This window comes from Lagenorhynchus albirostris, chromosome 3, assembly GCF_949774975.1.
Source record: "Lagenorhynchus albirostris chromosome 3, mLagAlb1.1, whole genome shotgun sequence".
In the NCBI taxonomy this organism is placed as follows: Eukaryota; Metazoa; Chordata; class Mammalia; order Artiodactyla; family Delphinidae; genus Lagenorhynchus; species Lagenorhynchus albirostris.
The window spans coordinates 145,545,961-145,566,512 of record NC_083097.1 but is presented as its reverse complement, the minus strand read 5'-3'; the positions used below and the strand labels follow the sequence as shown (position 1 = coordinate 145,566,512).

Sequence of the window (20,552 nt, the reverse complement as noted above, 5' to 3'; positions counted from 1 at the left end):
TCTGATGCTTCCTCAAAAGGTTACATACAGAGTTGCCATATGACCCAGCAATTCCACTCCTAGTTATACACCCAAGAGGACTGTAAACATGCGTCCACACAAAAATTTGTATATGAATGCTCAAAGTAGCATCATTCCTGACAGCCCCAAATGGAGACAGTCTAAAATTCCAACCGCTGATGAATGAATAAACAAAATGGGGTGTTTCCAAACAGTGAAATATTATTCGGCAATAAAAAGAAGTGAAATACTGACACGTGTTACAGCATGGGTGAACCCTGAGAACATGTTATGAGAAAGAAGCCAGTCACAAAGGACCACGTATCGTATGTTTCTATTTGTATGTAATGTCCAGGATAGACACATCCATAGACAGCCCAGAGAAGGGGAGGGGGTGATGGCTAAGGGGTATGGGCTTTCTTTCGGGAGGTAACAAAAATGTTCTACAATTGACTGTAGTAATGGTTGCACAGCTCTGTGAATATACTGAAAGCCATTGAATTGTACACTTTAGGTGAACTGTATGGTATGTGAATTACATCTCAATGAGCTGTTAAAACAACACAGTGTCCTGAGTCCAAGGCCAGTGCTCCTGGGTGCTACCCACTGCCCACTGCCTCACCAGGCCTGTGCGCTGGAGTCCAGCAGAGCTGGGTTCAGTCCCAGCTTGTCCGCTTGACTAGCTTGGCCTAGTTTCCTCGGACAAGACATTTCCCTGAGCTTTGGGGGCCACCTATGTGAAATGGGATCAAACAGAGAAAACGCAACTAAATGAGACAATACAGGGAGAGCACTTAGCGTGGTTTCCATAAATGTTGGTTGTGACCAATATCTGTCAAAGATTGAGAAAGAAAAAAGGAAAAGACAGCAAAAATTATTCCACAGCTAAGAGATAACAAGAGTGAACACTTTGGTGGATTATTTCCCTCTCCAACACAGCAAAGTTTCTTTTTATCTGACCTGTCCCATCGATATCAAAGAAACAGCCACTGCAGAGAGAGATGTGAGATTTCTTCCAAAAATGGAGCCTCTCCCATACCCATGAGCCTATCTCCAGGGGAGGACAGAGCCACTGGAGCCCCCTGGAGTCCTAAGCCCTCCGGCCTCGGGCCCACCTTCCCGGCTCCTCCCATGCTGGGCACTGAACTTACATCGACTCCAGCAGCTGCATGTACTGCTCGTCCCCTCGGCCCCCTTCCACCTCGTGGTCCAGCTTGAGGATGATTTCATTTTCAAACTGAAGAAGCAGGAGATGAAAATCAACAATAACATTAGAAGGCTGAATACTGAAATTAGTCAATTCATTTTTTTAACCAAAGCTTAGAGAGCATATATCATCCCCCAGGTTCAGTGCTGAGCACTGGGAATGCAAAATGGAACAGGATACTACATTTGCCTTTTAGAAGTTCCCGGAGAGTGGAGAAGAGCCATAGATGGTAAGTGCTGGAGCAGAGAGATGGGCATAGGAGAGAGAGAGAGGAGAGTCTACAGGGAAGGCTCACAGCCCATGTCATTTGACCTTGTTCTCAAGTTTATCTTGAAATTTTGCAGGAGAATGGAAAGAGAAAGGGCATTCCTAGCAGAGGGTATAACATGTGCAAAGGCACTGAGGGATGTGACAGAGCACTGATCTTCAGAGAATGGCATGTTGTCATGAACAGCTATTATTTCTGCCTGCCTAGCATTCCTTTCTCTATACTTTGGTAATCACATCAACCCTAATTTCAGTTTGTGAGACTCAGGTGGGCTGACCATACCTCCCCAGCTCTAGGTGTGGGTACACGACACAGGCCAAGCTCCTGATCAGTATCTTTCATTATCCAGACCCTACAATTAAGGCCCAGATCAAGCCAGTGAGACTGAGATCTGAGGTTTTGTTGACACTCTTAGGAAAAAGAAGTCTTTCTGCTTAACTTGAAGATGGAAGGTTTTAAGCCCGGGGCTGCTGGAAAGGACCACAATGAAAGAGGCTGTGGGCTTCCCTGGTGGCGCAGTGGTTGAGAGTCTGCCTGCCGATACAGGGGACACGGGTTCATGCCCCGGTCCGGGAAGATCCCACATGCCGCGGAGCGGCTGCACCCGTGAGCCATGGCCACTGAGCCTGCGCTCCACAGCGGGAGAGGCCACAACAGTGAGAGGCCCGTGTACCGCAAAAAAAAAAAAAAAAAAAAAAAAAAGAAAGAGGCTGCCTGAGAATGACACCAATGTAGTGGAAAGCAGAGAGGAAGGGATGGAGAGAGACTGAAACCTCGTGCCATTTTTGAGCTCCGGAATCCAGCCATAACTGAAGCTGTCATATTTATATGAATTAATGCCTCAGAGAGTCAAGTCTGGTGACAACTGTGATGGTCAGAGATCAGACTAGCTAAGTGACCTGAAAGTATGCACCTACACACCAAATCTTGTAACACTGAAGCCAGAGAGTATTTTGTCTTCCTACTTTCAATGTCAAGAAGCATTTCACCCAGTTGAGTTCAACGTTCTGAAGAGCCATTTGTTGTCTCTCTTACATGGCTGTAATGCAAAAAGGGCTTGTATACTGTTTTAATATCATGCCTTGATGAGTCCATCCAAATCATGCAGTCCACCCATCTCCCTTCTTACCAGTAGATAAGAAACTGGCACTTAGAGAAGGGAGGGAGGTTCTTGGCAAAGCTCAACAAGGTCCAGGGAGCCCTTGGGCGCTCCTGGATCCTAACTCAGCCCCTTTACCCTCAGTCCTCACAATAACTCCATGAGGTCTGGAAGTCAAGGATCACCTTTAAATGCTATAATGCATGAAAAAACAGCCAGCCCCTGCTTAGCACCACCCTCAGTAAGTGTCAGTTATTATTACAGATGAAATAGAGGCCCAGAGAGTTTAAGTGGCTTGTCTGAAGTCTCAGATGAATGGCAGAGACATTGGCAGGCTCTTTCCAGTGCACAAAGGATCAAGCCCAGTCGAGTTGGCTGGAATCTTTCGGTGACGGAAGGCAGAGACCAGATTCACTTTCCCTCTGCTTCACATATCATCCGTGGGGCCGTTGTTCCCTCACGTTTGTGGGCTAAGGGCCAAAGGTAAGGACCAGAAGCTTGTGCTGATACAGCTTGTGCTGAGAGAGAATTTCCTGTGAGTTTCCACGGTTGAGGAAGATTTATGGAAGGAGATACACAGGCCTGGAAAGATGGGTAGGATTGTGATAAATAGGAAAAGGAAAGCCATTCTATGTGTGTGTGTGTCAGGGGGGCGGATGGACTGAGCAAAGGTGTGTAGCTTGGAACGTGGAGAAAAATGAGGAGAGCGTTCAGCTGGAGCAGAGAGTTCAAGCAAGAAAGGATGGAAATCAGAACGGAGACCTAGACAGAGGCCAATATGGCGAGGGTCTGGGCTGCCAGTCTACACATGAATCATGCCACTTACATGATGCATTTTGTTAAGCATTTTGTTAAGCATGTCAAGCGTCATCCAAAGTCGGGGACTGGGGGCTAGCACGATTAGACGTGTATACTGTGTCAAGCCTAGGGCAGGAAGAAATATAGCCAAGGGACGACAAGAGTAGGTGCTGACGTTAGGCCGCGGTTGGGGTAAATAAGCACTGGCTTTCGATGTCTCCTCCATCCCCTCCACCATCTTGGGAAAGCTAGTAGGTCTTTCTAATCCTCAGTGTCATAGTTTCTATCAGGGCTCAGTAGACATTTTCTTTAAGGGCCAGACAGTAAATATTTTAGGTGTCGTGGGTCAGTCTCTGTCACGACTCACCTCTGCTGTTACAGCGGCAAATCAGCCGTAGCCAATACAAAAACAAATGGGTGTGACTCCAGTCCAGTAAAACTTTATTTACAAAAACAGGTGGCAGGACAGATTCGGCCTGGGGCCATAGCTTGTTGATTCTGATCAATATTATAGGAATAACAGTGGTACCTACCTCATGGGGTAGTTAGGAGGGCTGGGGAAATTTTATTTCTAAAGCACTAGGGGAGTGCGTAGGCTCAGGTACGCACTGGGTTTGCTTGTCATCTTATGATTGCTGCTAATGTTACTGTTATTACTGCTGAATGTTACTGGAAAGCAGTTCTGGGGGGAGAAAACCAGCTTTTTCGTCTAAATTGTTCAATGGTAAATGCTGGCACGATTCCTCCTCATGAGATGAACTTTCCTTTAGAGCCAAGAAGTGGATGGGCTAAATAAGCACTTGTCTCAGGGTCACAAAAGAGCCCACAGGGAGGGAAATTACAGGGTTCCAGGAATGTGCAGAGCTGAGGACGCCAGCCACGCCTGAACCCTCCGGAGTGGGTTAGAGAGGGAAGGCCTCAGTCAAGCATGTCCCAGGGTGGACTCTGGCCCTTTGGGCTGCCGGGGCCAGTGCTGTGCTCTGCTCAGGAGTGGCTATGACCACAGGGTTTGACAACAAAGAGACTTAGTTTGAGTCGTGCTTTGACTGTTTTCCCCACCATGTGTTGTTGGGCAAGTTAATAAGCCTTTCTGAGGCTCCGTTTTCTCATCTATTAAATGGAAATTTAAAACAGCACCGGCTTTATAGTGCTGTGGCGAGAAGTTAATGGGAAAACACATGTGAAAGGCCTGGCCTGGCGCTGAGCACATAGTAAGTGCTTCATATTTGGTAGCAATCATCATCGTGACATTGTTGACACTGTCCTCTTCATTAGCATCATATTACAACAGTCAAGGGAAATGGATATCATCAGCCTCATTTATAAATCAGGAAACAGGCAATGTGGGACCTTTGTCTTGGGTTTCAAAGGATGGATGGGCTTGACTTAGGGTCCTCCCAAGGGTCCCATACACTCCCAAACATACACTACGTTACGTCAGCATGACAGGCCTTACCCCCCAACACTGTCACTATGCAGAGCTTAGGGCGCAGCTCTGGCTTCTCCAAATTAATCCCATTTCATCCACACCTCAAGACTGCATCTCATCACTGACTCCCTCCCCCACCCCTGCAAGATGGATATTTGTTAAGGAGCATCCTCAGGTTACTTTCACAAAAGTTACATGCCGCAGGGCCCAATAGCCATCTTAAACACTCAGGAAAACTGGGGTGAGCTCTAGGAGTCCAGACCTCCTGCTGCAGCAGAATGACATCACGTGGGCCTCACATTTGCATCATGCCTTCCCTGCACTGTTTCCTCTGCCTCTCTTGACTGCTTTGTACCTCTTGGCTATTTTCATCATCTTGTTTGCCTAGAACATTTCTTTGATAGGAGCCGGGCCCCTCCGAAGTGTGAAATTTAGGGATCAAGAGCTCTTCCTCAGCTACCTTCAAAGGTAAAGTGCTGGGCTTCCCTGGTGGCGCAGTGGTTGAGAATCTGCCTGCCGATGCAGGGGACACGGGTTCGAGCCCTGGTCTGGGAAGATCCCACATGCCGCGGAGCAGCTGGCCCCATGAGCCACAATTACTGAGCCTGCGCGTCTGGAGCCTGTGCTCCGCAACAAGAGAGGCCGCGATAGTGAGAGGCCCACGCACCGCGATGAGGAGTGGCCCCCACTTGCCGCAACTAGAGAAAGCCCTCGCACAGAAACGAAGACCCAACGCAGTCAAAAATAAATAAAAAAATAAATAAAATTTAAAAAAAAAAAGGCAAAATTCCTTTTAAAAAAACAAAAGGTAAAGTGCTGACTATGACACGGGAGGGGGCAGAAATAGTGTGACAGGTCAGGATGGCAGAGAGATAACAAAGATGAAACTGGCACCAGTAAGTCAGCCTGTGGTCTCCTTTGTTAACTAAATGCTGGCTGTCCTGGGGCGGGTGGAAGCCGACACGGGAGGAAGCTGGAGGAGACAGTGTCATGTGAGGAGGGACGCCGATGCAAGCTTCCTAATTTTCTTTGAGTTATCTCATCTCTTCCTGTTTCATTTCATCACCCATGGAGCTTGAGTTTGGGAACCTATGATGGTATTATGATACACATTTTATGGATGAAAAACTGAGACTGAGAAAGGTTAACTAACCTACCCAAATTTATTCAGCTGATAAGCAGCAAGTCTATCTGACTCCAAAGCACAGTGTCCAGAAGACAGTAGGTGCTCAGTACATATTTAGTGAATTGATTTGCACTTTTCCACGTTATGTTCTAAGCCATTTGAATCACCAATTCACTCCATGCCAACGCTCAGTCTCAGTGGAATCTGCCAAACTGGTATCTTTGTCCATTAATTCATTCAACAAGCAATCACTGAGTTCCTGCTGTGTTCCAGGCACTGTTTTAAGTGCTGCTGTCAAATGCTATTATCTCTTCCTTCTCTGAGAAAGGGATTCTCTCTGGATCTCCTGCCTGCTGAGAGCTCAGACCCTCCTGCTGATTAGTACCTAATCCTGTTCTACAATCTGCCTCATAGGTAACCCCCCTACTTCCTCTCTACATCCCAGGACCTCCATTCCTTCCCACCAACATCATCTAGAAAGCCCACAGTCCCTCCCTCCACAAAGACTTGGCCAGCAAGACAGCTGGTCTACCCAGCCTCCTATGGGGTTACTCAGGCAGTGGTCAGCCACCCTCATTATCCTACATTATAAAAACATTTACTGGAATGTACTAAGGCAGTGGTGGGATTGAGGGCTAAATGCCTCCATTCATACTGAGAACGTTGACATGGTTCACGTCACATTCCCGTCAGGCACTTGACAGGTGCTGGGAGTTCAGGCCTGAGGGAACCGCTTTGGCCCTCAAAGAGGAGCTCACAGTCTTGTGATGGAGGCAGACCTATGAGCAGGTTGTCATGCTATGGGGCACAGGTGACATGCCTGAGCTCCACGCAGGTAGGACTAGATGCATTTCACTTTAACTGGGGCATGGCCACGCCAGCCACAGCGTGGGCAACTCAAGGCCCCTCTTGCTGTCCACAGCCCCACCACGGGAGTCATGGAGTGTACCAGGGACATGAAATCCAGTCCCAGTTAAAGACAGAGACGGTCTGGGGTGAAGTGATGTACTCCTGAGGGGTAACGGCTGTCAGTCAAATGCATCGGGCATTTAATTGGGGCTAGAGGGGGAGGGAGGGAAATCTGGTGATGAGGTTGCATAAGAAACTTATAGCAGAGAGACTGCCCTGGAGCCTCCTTCTCCCCAGCCCAGCCACTCAGAGTCTACCCTCTTCCTGTCCCAGTTCCGTCCATGCTCATCCTGCCGGAACAAATCTTGGTCTCTTGCATCCAGGTGCTCCACTGCCCCAAGAAGCAGGAAAGGCTTTCCCAACATGTGAGGCCTCAGCCGAAGGATGACTAGGATTCTTCCGGCGAAGAAAGCAAAGGAAGAGCCCAGCAAAGGGACGACAGCAAAGGAACTACACGACATTGGGTATCAGGCCAGAGGGCCTGCTGTGAGCCAGGAGCAAAGGCCCTGCTAAGTTCTCCTGTGAGCTCTGCTATTTCCATTAAAACCCACATGTTAGAAAGGGAACCCTGTCATCTTCTGGGCACGTGGTTCTTCCCTTATCTCATTGTTTGGCATCGTGCACTAATACCAGCTTGCACACGAGGCCTGCTGGGTCTCAAAGCCCGGTTCTGCGGTTCATTCCGGATCTGGCCATCAGGGCAGCTTGGGGCTCATGGGAGCCTTGTTTCCTCCCTTTCCTGGGGACACCGTCCATGGCTGCTTACTCCAAACCAAGCGGTAACACCTGGATCTGCTCATCCCACAGCTGGGCTCCCACCAAGCATGCAGCTTGCGTTCACGTGGGAAGCTGCCCCATTAGTCAGCCTGACTGTCCCATCCCTTTTGATAAGGTAGCAATGAAGAGAAGCAACTGGGGAAGGAGCTAACGATGAACACATGCCTGGAGCGAGGAGCCCAGGGATGACCCCATTCATGGGGAATAGGTGGGTGCATGCCACAGGGATGCCTCAATAAGGGAATCCATTAGGGCAGGAAAATCACATGACAGGCAAGCCTCGGAAGACATGAGGCCACCAAACACAACTGTCAGGTTGTAATCCAGAAAGGACCTGGGTGCGCTTCTCCTTCGTACATTGTATACCATCAGTACTGGGAGTGTATCTTTTGCACACCTGCTCCCAGGACATCTTCTGAGCCAGCTGGTGCCCATACCATTGCGGGAAGTGCTGACCTGAGGGGAAGCACAATGCCCTTCATCCCATGTACTGTGCCCTTCACAGGTTCCCAAGCTTCACAGACTTTCCCCCCCCCCCCCGCCACTTAAAAGGCAGCAGATTCCAGACAACCATCAAACACTCGATCCAGGGCTGCGCCTTCTACTCCCCCACCCCAGCTGGTTGGATATGGTGTCTTTCTCCATCTGAACTCCTCACCTGATTTCTTTACAGGCTCCTTGCAGGGGGGCAGCTGGTCACCAGCCTTCCTGGGACTAGAGAGCTCCCACCAGTCCCTGGGCGGGGAGCGCACCCTCTCACACTGAGATCATCACAGCTAACTAGTCTCTTTCCTCTTAGAACCACCTTTTCCAAAGTGATTGGCACATCCAATAGATGTTTCTTCAAGAAATAAATTTGAGAAATTCAACAGGTCTGTTTACTGTGGAACAGCTCAGTGCCTTGGCTACGTTGATGTGCACTGGAAGTCTCCAACAGGGGTTATGGCATGCAGGGGCTTCCCAAGGTATTTAACCTCGAAGCCCTCTTCCATAGAGCATCTGGTGGGATTAGAGCTCCACGGAACATTTTCTGAGAAGGCACTGCTTGCAACGATGCCACTCGTTCTCTCATTCAGCCAGCACTTACTGCGATGAGGCCAGTGGCTGGATGGTGCAGTGGGCACAGCCTGGGCTTGGGATTGTAGTGATCTGTGTGTTGCAACCTCTGCTCTGCCTCTTTCTTGATGTGTGACTTCGGGTAAGTGACTTCACCTCTCTAAGCCTCAGCACTTCCATCTTAAAATTGGGTGGTAATGCTGCCTACCTCACAGGGTTGTAATAAAAAGTTCAGCCCATGAACTAACTACTGTATGGAAGTTATTTACCGTGCTTGACACAGAGTAAACGCCCAGTTAATGGCAGTCATTGTCACCATCATCATCATCACTTTAATGACATGAAGATGAGGAAGATGCAGAAGTGTGTTTAGTGCAAGGCAGTGTATAATAAGGATACCTCAGACATAGGAATAGAGGGCAAAGATCTCTTAAAGGATGAGCGTTGCAGTGGGCTTTGCAGGATTGGTAGGAGTGTAGACGATGTTGGCAGGAAGGACTGTGAATGTGGCAGAGAACCCGAGGAAGAGGAAACATGAAGGAGGATGCTCACCAAGGCAACGCAATTCAGGTGAGCTGGTGGGGGTGGGGGGTGGGGGTTGCCTGGAGGTGAGGTGGGAGGAAGGAGTTGGAGGAAATGGCTGGAACATTTGATGGAAGGCCAGAGCAAGGAGGGCCTGGAATGCAGGAGACAGGGTTTGGGCTTTATTTGGTGAGGATTAGAGAACCAGTGAACAATGGGAGGGTAAGGTCTGCAAGGATTTTAAGGAAAAGCACTTCGGAATCTGCTGCCTTTTAGAAGGCACTTAGATACCTGTTTTAAGGAAAACTGTTTGGCGGCCAGACGTGGTATAGAATGAGAGGCAGAAATGCGGCAAGGCCGGAGAGAGGGCACAGAGCCCAGTTAGGCGGAGCACCAGGTGAGAAGGGGGCTGAGCGGACAGGAGGGCGAGACCTGGAGGTACTGCTAAGGCAAACTTGGCAGGACTTAGACACACCTTCCTAAACTGGGAGTGACTACTGAATGTTGCCAGGAACCTGTTGTGGAAACTAGTGCTTATTCCACTGGCAGAAGCATCTGGAGTGACTGGGCCCAGAAAACGGTCCTTATCCTTCCTGTTTGACAGGATTTTCAATGCTTGGTCAGTGGCCCTCGCGTTTGACACAGGTGGCCCACTCCCTACATGCGGGGGAAAGCCTCCCATTCCATCCCCGCGGCGGGTCTGCGGGGCCTCCCTACGTATGGGCCTTGGGCTCTACTTGCTGTCAACCCTGACGCATGGCCAAGTCTGACACCTGGCAGGGTAGGCGCTCTCTCAGCTATTCAGATCTTCCGAGTCATCCCAGAGCAGAAGTGCTGGACAGAGGTGGGTGTCCCGTTGGGGCAGGTGGGAGGGAGGGGGCCTTTGGACACACCTTGAGGGGACTCTTCGGTACAGAAATAGAATCCTTACTATTTCCTGTTGAGAAAGGGACCACGCTGATACACAGCAAGGAAGTGCATTTTAATCTCGGCCTCGGCCAGGAAAGTGTGATAGAATACTGACCAAATCCGATCTGCCAGCTCATTCAGGGTACCAGAATAAAGGTCCCCAGCCTACCGTCAAGCCTCTGAATGAGGTCCAGGCAGATGGAGCAAGGATATCATTATGGAAAAATGGGCTGGGGATTAGGGGTGCTGGCATGAGTTTCCAGCCTCATTTTCTACCTTTTTGAAATCCCCACTCCTTTGATATTCACACAGCATCATGTCGAAGAAGATTGGGATGGTGGCTTTCCGGAGCTCAGCCTCAGGGATAAGTGTCATCTCTAATATAGGTCCCACCATGCCTGGGATGAAGCAGATTTTGTTCTGGCCTGAAAGAGAAGAGGGACATGGACCCATGAGACAGTTTTCATGATGCACAGGTTCTCAGACCATGCCTGGGGAAAGGAAAAAAGGGAGGCAAGACTGTGAAAGCAATAGTTAACACTGATATAGTTGTTTACCGGGATCCAGGCACCATTTTGGACACTTTACGTACATCCACTCTTGTAAGAGACATGTGCATCTTCCAAAACAAGCTCCGTTGTTAAGGATAATAACCCAGGCGTGTGGAAAGCACGTCGCTGTTTATAAGGGTTTTCACCTGCATCATCTCCTTTGCAAACAGGGCCCTGACGGAATATGCTAGTGATGGCAAATCAGAGGGATACTTGAAATTATGTCTGTCTGCAACACAAGCCATGTTTCTGAGATTTGGAGAACATGCTTTTACCAACTGTTTCATGAAAACAAGAAAAGCAAACTTTGCTGCCAAGAACCTGCTATAAAAGTAAGGTCAGTGTAATAGCGGGAGTTAAAACATCACTTATGGTCACAGAAACTACAAGTTCTTGTTTCTTCAGCCTCATTTCAAGACATTCCCGCGTCCCCTCCCCTGGCTCTTGGCATTCTTGCCACACTGGCCTGGTTCCACTGTCACAAGCTCACCTTGTTTCCTCACTGCCAGACCCGTGCACACACAGCTCCTTTGTTGGTAATATTTTTCCCTGCCTTTTCCCCAACATCTGCCCATTACCACCTGGCTTCTCATGGATGGATGGGCTGAGAAAAGCCCTACTGCATGCCCACCCCACTGCCAGCTATGTCAGATACTGCACTGGTTGGTGGTCTGTCTTCTTAGTCAACTTGGCAATGATGGCTTCATTTGATAAACGTCTGCCTCCCCCCCACTGAGAGCTTTGTGAGAGTAGAGGTCATGTCTGTTCTTATTGTTGTTATCTGTAGCACTGAGCATAGAACATATTAGATCCTCAGTAAATGTCTGCTGAATGAGGAAATAAATTTGTCTAGCTCCTACACTCACTGGCTATGTGACTTGGATATGTGTCTTATAAAAATGCAATCACAATGCCCACCTGTTGAGAAGACCATGTGAAAATATGTCTGTGTACACTTAACCCAGAGCCCGGGAGAATCAGCACCGAGAGGGAGGGGTAGCGTGGCCCAGTGGTGAAGGGCACCAATTCTGGATGCAGATTGCCTGAATTATGTAAATGGATTCTGCCATCAACTAGCTATGTGATGTTGGGCAAGTTGACCCCTTGAGGCCTCCGTGTCCTCATCTGTAATGGGAGAGAATAACAGTATTTATTTCATAGGGTTGTTGTGAAGAATAAATGAATTATTATTTATCAAGCACCCTGGACGGTGCTTGGCACGTGGCACACTTCATATAGTGTTAGCTACTGCGGCTGTCACGTTTGGCCAAAACGAACCGTGAAGGGCAGCCTTGTTGAGCAGAACGGATCAGACTCCTCAGAATACACACATCAGATGTGGCAGAGGGGGGGAAAAGAGAGGGGCACTTAAGAGTTGCGGGGATTTCCTAGGGAGCATGGGCAAGGCTATCCCAGCAACCCTGTCACTGAGCTGACACCCAGGTGTTTCATCAGCAGCTGCGTCTTTCTTTCCCTGAGTTTCAGAACCTAAGAAGCCCATCCTGGTTTTCCCCGTTGTCAGGATGCACACTGGTGGTCTCCGCCTGGGGGAGAGAGCTCCTGGGGTGCAGAAACTCAGGCGGTACGGCGTACAGCCTGGCGCCGCTGCTTTCGAATAAAGCTGAGAAAAGGAGCCAAGAGGGAAGGCGGCAAGAAAATGAATTTTAATTCAGCCTAAATGAGGCTTAAGGTTGGAGTGAGTATTTCCCCAGAATTCAGATAAAAAAGGCATCATCCTCGGAATATCTTCGGCTAGTGAGAATGAAATGATGACGGCTGGCAGAGAGTTGAGTGAAATATAAAGACACTTAACCAGGATATCAGCTTCATTATAGGATGTATTTGGATTGTACTTCACATTGATCCAAAGAGAAAAAAAGGGGGAAAAAAACGAGCTTTCCTGAAGGTTTATAGTAACTGCTAATCTAGGTTTCTGATTTAGTCCTTCAAGATCCTTTAAACCCTCAGAGGGGTTTTAAAATTCAAAGTCGACTGCAATAATAAGTAGAAGGTAAATGAGAAACTGTCAGATAAGCCACCATGGAATGGAGAAATTGCTTATACAACAAAGGCCTTTAGAATACTGGAGGGCATTGGGTCTGATAAGGATATATTTAAGATGGTTTAAAATAAAGAGCGGACATCCATGGACCAGGGACTTCTTAGACACTTCGGACCTGCATTCAGTGGAAGAGATGTTTGGAAGAGTAGGGAAAGAGGAGAGAAAGAGATGCTGCTCTCTAAATGCAGTGTGGTTTCAACGGCACTTACAATGCTCCAGAAAGAAATGTTATTCATTTACATCAAAAATGGAATTTCAGCACATTGGATTTTGTGTTCAAGTAATCTGAATGTGTGCCTTTATAATCATAGATGCCCACACAGGCACACAAACACAGAGAACATATTTGTGGCTAAGTGAATGCAAACTCATTTGGGAAAAAAAAAAAAAATTCCTCATTCGAGGGACACGTCTGCTGCTGTTTTCAAAAAAAGGCAAGGAAGGGAATGGGCGAGAGGGTCTTTTTCACATAATGGAAGCGGACTCTCACTGGGAACAGATACAAAGTGCCGATAAGCCAGCAGGATACATCCAAATGCCGAGTTACACAGGCTTCAGGAAGTTACACAGGCTTCAGGTGGTAATGAGAGCACAGGGAAGAGCTTAGGTGTGCTGGTGGAGAGCAGTCCCCTGTGCTCTCCGGCCTCAGTTTCCAGTCTGTGCAATGGCCTTGTCTATCACCCCTCTCAGGAAGAGACCGTGAGATTGCAGGCCAAGGGTCTGAGGGCACTAAGAAGGCGACCTGGCAAAAAAGAAACAAAGAAAGAAGAAAGGAAGAAGGAAGGGAGGAGACAATCGCGTGAACCAGGCTGAGAATGAAGGTGGGCAAGTCGCTCACCTCAGGGGGCTGACAGGGCACCAGGCGCACTCGAGCTGAGAGCGTGAGGCCCTGCGAGGGCTGACACAGACCCTGAAATGAATGGGATGAGGGCAAGTTACCACCCCCTGGATTTCAGCGTCCCGCAAGCCTCTTGGGGACTCTGAAATAAAGTAGGGCTGCTCAGGAAAGACCACTCATTCACTTCAAAAGAGGAAGAAGGAACACAGATCTCTGCTCCACCTTCCCAGGCTTGGAAAATCGCCCTCCCAGCACTGCTCTGAGACAGGCGGTTGTTTCTCTCCTCGTTACCCAGAACGTGCCCGGCCCCGGCTTCCCTCCGGGCCCTGCAGAATCTCTGAGCCTGATAACCTGGGTCAAGTCCCCCCACTGCCACTCCAGGCCGTGTGGCTTTGTGCCTGTCACTTAATGTCCCTGAGCCTCTGTTATCTCATCTGTTAAATGGAGATAATAATCATAATCCCTGTCTGGAAGAATCGTTGAGAAGCTTAAGACAAAGGGCTTTGTACAGGGTCTGGCTCATCAGAAAGGCTCAGGAAGTGTCGATGCTGATTATGATGATGACGCTGAGCAGTACAAGCTCAGCCTAGGGGGGGTTCTGGAAAGAGCAATGTGAGGAGACCGGGTCCGACCTCATGGAGCCCCCTGGGGCTTTTCATGGAACTTCTCAGTCCAGTCAGTTTGTTTTTTCACCTCTAGAGTAAAGCGCTGGCATGGGAAGAAGGTCGGATTAGACGTATCTTATCTCCCACGGCTGACGTTCACCACCCTCTAAACTCTTCTCTATCCGATCGAAACATGTTCTTATCTGTTCTCAAAGATGTCTGAAAAGCCCCAGTCTGATTATGTTGGTCCACAGCTTACAGTCCTTCCATGGGTCCCATTGCTCCGCAGGCCCATTTGGCCCGACGCTCCGTCTCCACACCCCAGCCTCCCTCCACTGGCTTGCCTCCTGTTCCTCCGGTTCGCCCTGCTTCCCCCTCCTCAGGCCTGCACACTGCCCCCTTCTGCCCACCATGCTCTTCCCTCCCTCTCCGTGACCCCATCACCGCCCTGAATCCTATCACCACCGCCTCCACAAGTAAATCTTACTCGTTCTCTATCCAGTATGGAAGCTACTTGGCTACATGTGTCTTTGAGCACTTGAAATAAGGCTACTCCGAGCTGAGATGTGCTGTAAGTGTAAAAAAAACCCACTAGATTTCAAAGAAAGAGTTCTGGAAAACAAACCAAAAAGAGGTAACATATCTCAGTAATGTTTTATATTGGTTACATGTTGAAATGATAACACTTTGGAATATGGGGTTCAATAAAACATACTGTTAACACGAATTTCACTGCTTTTTAAATACTTAAAAAAAAATTTGGACACTAGAGAATTTGAATTTAGACAGGTGGCTCACATGCTAGTTCCTTAGGACAGCACTGCTTTGGAGCTCAGGGCTCCCCCCGTTCCTCATCAAGGCCCCCTCAGCTCACTCACTAGGCAGGAGTTCTTTACACACTCTCTGGACGCCCCCAGCTTCTGCTCTACAGCTATGTCCCCTTGCAACCATAATTAAATAGCTCCGCAATTAGTTTGTTACTATTCAGTACAAAGTCCCTGAGGCTGGGGGCTATGTCTCTAACTACAACTGTTTTCAGTTGTAGCCTCAGCTACAGGCATAGTGCCTGGCACTTACAGGGTACTTGTCTTCATTTCCTGTTGCTGCTATTATAAATCACCACAGACGGTGGCTTAATGCAGCACAGATTAATCTTATGCTTCTGGAGGTCAGAAGTCTGAAATGGGTTTCGCTGGGCTAAAGTCAAGTGTGAGCAGGGCTGAGTTCTTTCTGGAGGGTCTAAGGAGGAAATTCTTTCCTTCCCTTCTCCAGCTTCTGGAGGTCGCCCACATTCCTTGGTTCATGGCCCCTTCCTCCACCTTCAAGCCAATGGTGTTGCTTTTTCTAATCTTTCTCTGACTCCCCTGCCTCCTTTCCTCACTTACAAGGACACTGTAATTGCATTGGGTCCATGTGGATACTCCAGGATACTCTTACCATCTTCAAGATCCTTAATTACACCTAAAAAGTCTACTTTGCCATGTAAGGTCACTTATACACAGGTTCTGGGGGTTAGGACTTGGACATTTTTGGGGAGCTATTATTCTGCCTATCACAGTGCTCAATATTTGTTGTTAAATGAATCAATGAATGGGTGGATGGATGGATGCCTTTCTAAACCCATTTCCTATTTCTTCCCAGCAGCTTCTGCCCAACTCTAAGAAGTCATGCTTGCTTAGGCTGGTTGCTCTCCTGGAATAGTTGCTCCTCCCCCGTTCCCCTCTGTTTCAGTTCTGACCACCCTGGGGACTAATTCAAGAGCCATTTACTCAAAAGAGCCATCCTCCTGTTTGCCTGAACTCCTGAGTCTCCACCACACATTTCACATTAAAGAACATGCTCTTACTTTGTTCTTTACACTCTCAGTTTGTTCTGCTCTCAGAGCCGGATGGTAGGCTCTTCCAGGCAGGGCAGGGACTGTGCCTTATACTTTCCCAACTCTCCCGCCCTTCCCTGGAGCTTAGCACCAAGCTGGGCACCCCACAGATGCTTAAAAAGTAATGGTGCAGTTGCTCTCACAGCTCTGCCGGGAGTGACCTCCCCACGTGTGAGGCCATGATGCCAGCCGCCGGAATTTGTCTTTCTTTCCTATGAAGACTGTTAACACAGCAGACTGGCATTAACCCAAGTGAATGTGGGATGGTTAAGTACAGTTATTTTGGCAAAACGTGCATTGCTTCACTCTAAGCAGAAATCAAATGTTATGATGCTACGTTATCAGGAAGAGTACATTAGATTTGGCATCATCCCAGGATCCCAAGACTCAAATGGCATTAACCCTTTAGTGGCTGGGTCCTAGTACCAACATATGGTCCTTCTCTCCATAAAGACCTCCCTGCATGTACCCTCTCTCACAAAAGCACGCACGCACACGCGCGCGCGCACACACACACACACACACACAGATGTCTAGACTTTTCCCTGAATAATCTTCCAGCCTGGGATTATCTTTGCAATTAGCTATCTTATAATCACAGGGTTGCTCAAATCCCTCCTGATGAGAAAAAGATGATGATACTGATGATCATGGTGACGATGCCCTGACTGCACTGGGCATTAAAACAAGTTTAAAACTTCACACGCATTATGATTTACTCATTATCAGCAGTCTTTGAAAAACGCAGTTGGCTACTTCATACTCTTGGAAAGTAATCTGCATATTCTGAAACAAACTATTAGTAAGAACATTGGACTTGAGGTCAAGAGTCTGGCTCTTTTGCCTCAGCTGAGTCACTGATTTGTTGTTGACCTTGGGAATGTCCTTGTGCCTCTCTGGGCCTCAGTGACCTCACCTGTAAAATCAAGGCATTGAATTAGATGATGTATGTATCAGATAGGGATGTAGCAGAAATCTGATCGCCATGGCTAAACTGAATACGTTCTGCTTTAGTTTTCTTCCTTAACAAGAAGCCAGAGATGGTCAGCCCAGAGCTGCTCCTCCATCCTTAGGGTGTGACTCTTGTTTTCATGGCTTCAAGGTGGCTACCACACCTCCAGGCAACTTATTGTTTCCCAGAAAGGAAGAGGGGGAAAGACTATGGGCAAAAAATGTGTTGTGCTCATTGAATTTGTCCCCCTTCCTTTTACTTTAATTGGGAAAAAAATGTTTTCCTGAAGCCCCAGGAAGTTTATTTCTTCTGATTCTCATTGGCTAGAGCGGGGTCACATGGCCATCACCTGTTATAAGTCATTGTTAACTGAGCAAATTGTGATCATGAAAAAAAAACATCAGGGATCACTTAGCCAGGAAGAAGGATGGAATGGCTATTGTGTGGGCACTCAGCCTCGTCTGCCACAGATAGCTTCTAAGTTTCACTCTGTCTTGGATATTCCACAAATTGCACTTTAAAACCCATCATTACCCAAGGCAGTGTTCTCACTACACTGGGCCCTCATGTATACAGTGCTTAGTCCTGGTTTGGATTAGCAGATTAACCTCATTAGCACGTTAGAGAAAGTGTGCTAATGACATCATCTGGCAGAACGCGGAGTGGGGTGGGGATGGGGAACCATCCATTCACTCTGCCTCCCCTTATCCCTGAAGGAGATAGGCAAAAAGAAGGCAGCCATGTAACTAATTAGCAGCAGGAAAACCCCTTCAGGCTGATATACCTTCCTCTTCCTTGGAGCCTCCGCCATCCTTGCCAGCAGCATCCTTTACTTTTTGTTTTCTGCTGTGGACATCTGTGCCTTTGTTTGACCTCTCATAACTCCATGAACGTTTTCCTTTGGGAAATTCTGCCTCCCTTGAGGGATGTAGGCTTGGTGGGGGCATCGATGGAGAGGTCATCCAAGGAAGGCCAATAGAATGGTGTCCCCTGGAGACTGGACCTTTAGCAGAGTGATGCTGGGATGGAACATTCTGAAGGCAATGTCACACCACCTGTCGTGGATCCTTGAGTGTCTCTGGGCCTACCCTTGGTAGCCCATTTCCCCTTCCCCTTCCCATAAGTACCTCCTTCCCTGATTAAGGCGGCCACAGTCAGCATCTCTTTCTTGCAACCCCCAAACCCTAACAAGTATAACTTTTAATTACATTAATTCATCCTACAGGTACTTGAATACATCAAGAAGTTTGTGATGCTTCTGGACAAACACTCGTGCCAGGGTACTTGCCCTGAATCTAACTCTAATCCACTCCAGGATCTCGTACGCACCTCTTTGTCTCTATGTGCCTAGTTTCCTCATTGGTAAAATGGTGGGTTGGACCAGACCTGTAGCTTCAAACTATTCTCTGAAGTACTTCAGGATTTCTCCCCAGAAAATCCACAGGGGTCTACATGGGAGCTCAGGAGAGGCCCATTATAATGGGCTCTGGGCCCCCCACTTGACTTCAATTAGAATAGCTTGGCTTTCATCCAATTTCTGTGATGAGCAGGATATTTTTTTTATTGGTCCTCAGCTAAAAATAAACGTTTGAAAAATGCTGGACAATATGATCTCTAAAGGGCCCTTCCAGTTCTGATGTTCTGTGATTCTAAGCAGGTGGAATATTTGGTAACATCTTTTCATTCATCAGCATAATTGGGAACACAGGAACGCCTGCCAAAACATAATCTATATCTAAATAAAATCTTCTGTGTGCAAAACAACGGCAATGAAGGACATTCAGAAAAGAGCAGGCTGTGTGGAAGAACTAGAAACAAACAAAGCACAGATCCCTGCTTTGCAATTCTGGCAAAGCTTGATGTGTAGATCTGGGAAAGGAAGCCCACCACGGCTTTACCTCCTCTTTGCTGTTGTAAAGCAAAGAATGCAAACTCATATGCAAACCGAATCTGGGCCCCATGTTTCACTGGACACATTCAACGTTTTAAAAACTTGCAATTAGTTATCACCAATATTCATAAATTGGAAAATGCATTTAAAAATTATGTTTCCTGGCTTCTTTTGAAAAAACGGAAGATGTGACAGTGTCGGCCTTGCATTGTAAAAGGACGGCGGTCAACCAGAGCAGGACAGCAACTGTCCCTTTTAGCTGGGGCACATCTGCTTCACTCTGCTGCAGGCCCACCTACTCCTTCCTATAATCCTGACCCCTGAGGCCAGATGCTGGCTACCAGGTAGGCCTTCACTGGCACTATGCTTTTTTGTTTTTCCCTATTGCAGGGTAATGGTGAATGAAGCATAAAGTATTTCTTACATCCCTGTCATTATCCAAAGTGGAAAAACAAAAGATAGAGTGAGAAAGGTATGCTGTTCTAGAAAAACAGGGCAGAGATGGTATTTATTTATGATAGTGGCTTACAAACGGGGGTAATTCTATATACACACACGCACGTGCACACACACACGACATTTGGCAATGTCTAGAGACTTTTTTGGGTTAACCCAACTAAGGAGGATCTGGTGGGTAGGCATCTCGTGGCTAGAGGTCAGGGATGCTACTAAGTGTCCTACAATACATAGGGCAGCCACCACAACAAAGAACTATCCAACCCCAAATGTTGACAGTACCCTGCTTTATGGATTTCTGTGGGTTTAACATACATCAGCCCCTTCACTCTTTTACATTATCTGCCTGGGCACTGCCCAGGCCCTGCCCTTCAGGCTTTAGTGACACAGGCCTGGCTTTGATGACTACTGAGCTAGAACAGGAAAATTAGGCTCCCTCCTGATGGCACGAGGGTGAAAATAATGATAAAAACTCTGACATGGGTGTGGCCTCCATGGCCTCACTCTCCCAGTATTTGCTCTCATGATCCTCGTAAGCACCCTGGGAGAAGATGCTGTTTCCCCAGGTTAGGCCCAGTGTCACTCAGTCCCCTGGCTTTGGGCCTCATAGCGTGTAAATGACGGGGCAAGGCCCCAGGCAGAGATGTAGAGTCTGTTCTGGGCCTGGTTCCCCAGCTCTCACTTTGATTTTGTGAGCCAGTCCACAACCCTCCTGTTACCAGTATGTGCTCTTGGCCTGAGTTGAGTTGCTGCCAGCAAACACAAAACCCAGGCTGATATCCACTGTGCTTTCCCCACAACGAACGGGTCTTGCTGGAAAGGGTGAGGAACGGCTGTCCAGGAAATCAGATGGGAACTGAAAGACACTAAGATGTCTGGGGAGGCAAGAAGCAAAGTCAGGGAGGGTGATATAGGTTGAATCTAAGAGATGGGCACAGCACTGCAAGTGCTCGACTGAAGAGGGCCCACATCCAGGCCCAGGGCAGAGCAATTCGGCAGCAGAGAGTCAAGGAGGGTGCACAAAAATCGGAGGTGAAAATGGTTCATTACTTGTTACTATTTATTCATCCATCCATCTACCCATTCATCCTTTCCGCACCTATTTATGGAGCAGGATTCAGGCCTTGGGCGAGGTATGTGGCCCCCAGCCTCGTGGAATCAAAACCAAGCTCTGGGATTTGCCACTGTTTCATCTCAAGCAAGTTGCTTCCCTCTCTGAGT

The 20,552-nt window shown here is 48.0% G+C and overlaps 1 protein-coding gene across 1 annotated transcript in view; it reads right to left on the bottom strand.

The window, feature by feature from the left end:
- DOCK2 (dedicator of cytokinesis 2) overlaps positions 1 to 20,552 on the bottom strand; it is a 410,412-nt gene that overhangs the window by 51,031 nt on the left and 338,829 nt on the right. The window contains exons 33-34 of the mRNA XM_060146542.1: positions 10,377 to 10,525; positions 1,152 to 1,237 (exon numbers count right to left, since the gene is read on the bottom strand). Coding sequence (XP_060002525.1) covers positions 1,152 to 1,237; positions 10,377 to 10,525 — 235 coding nt within the window. The remainder of the gene's footprint in view (positions 1 to 1,151; positions 1,238 to 10,376; positions 10,526 to 20,552) is intronic.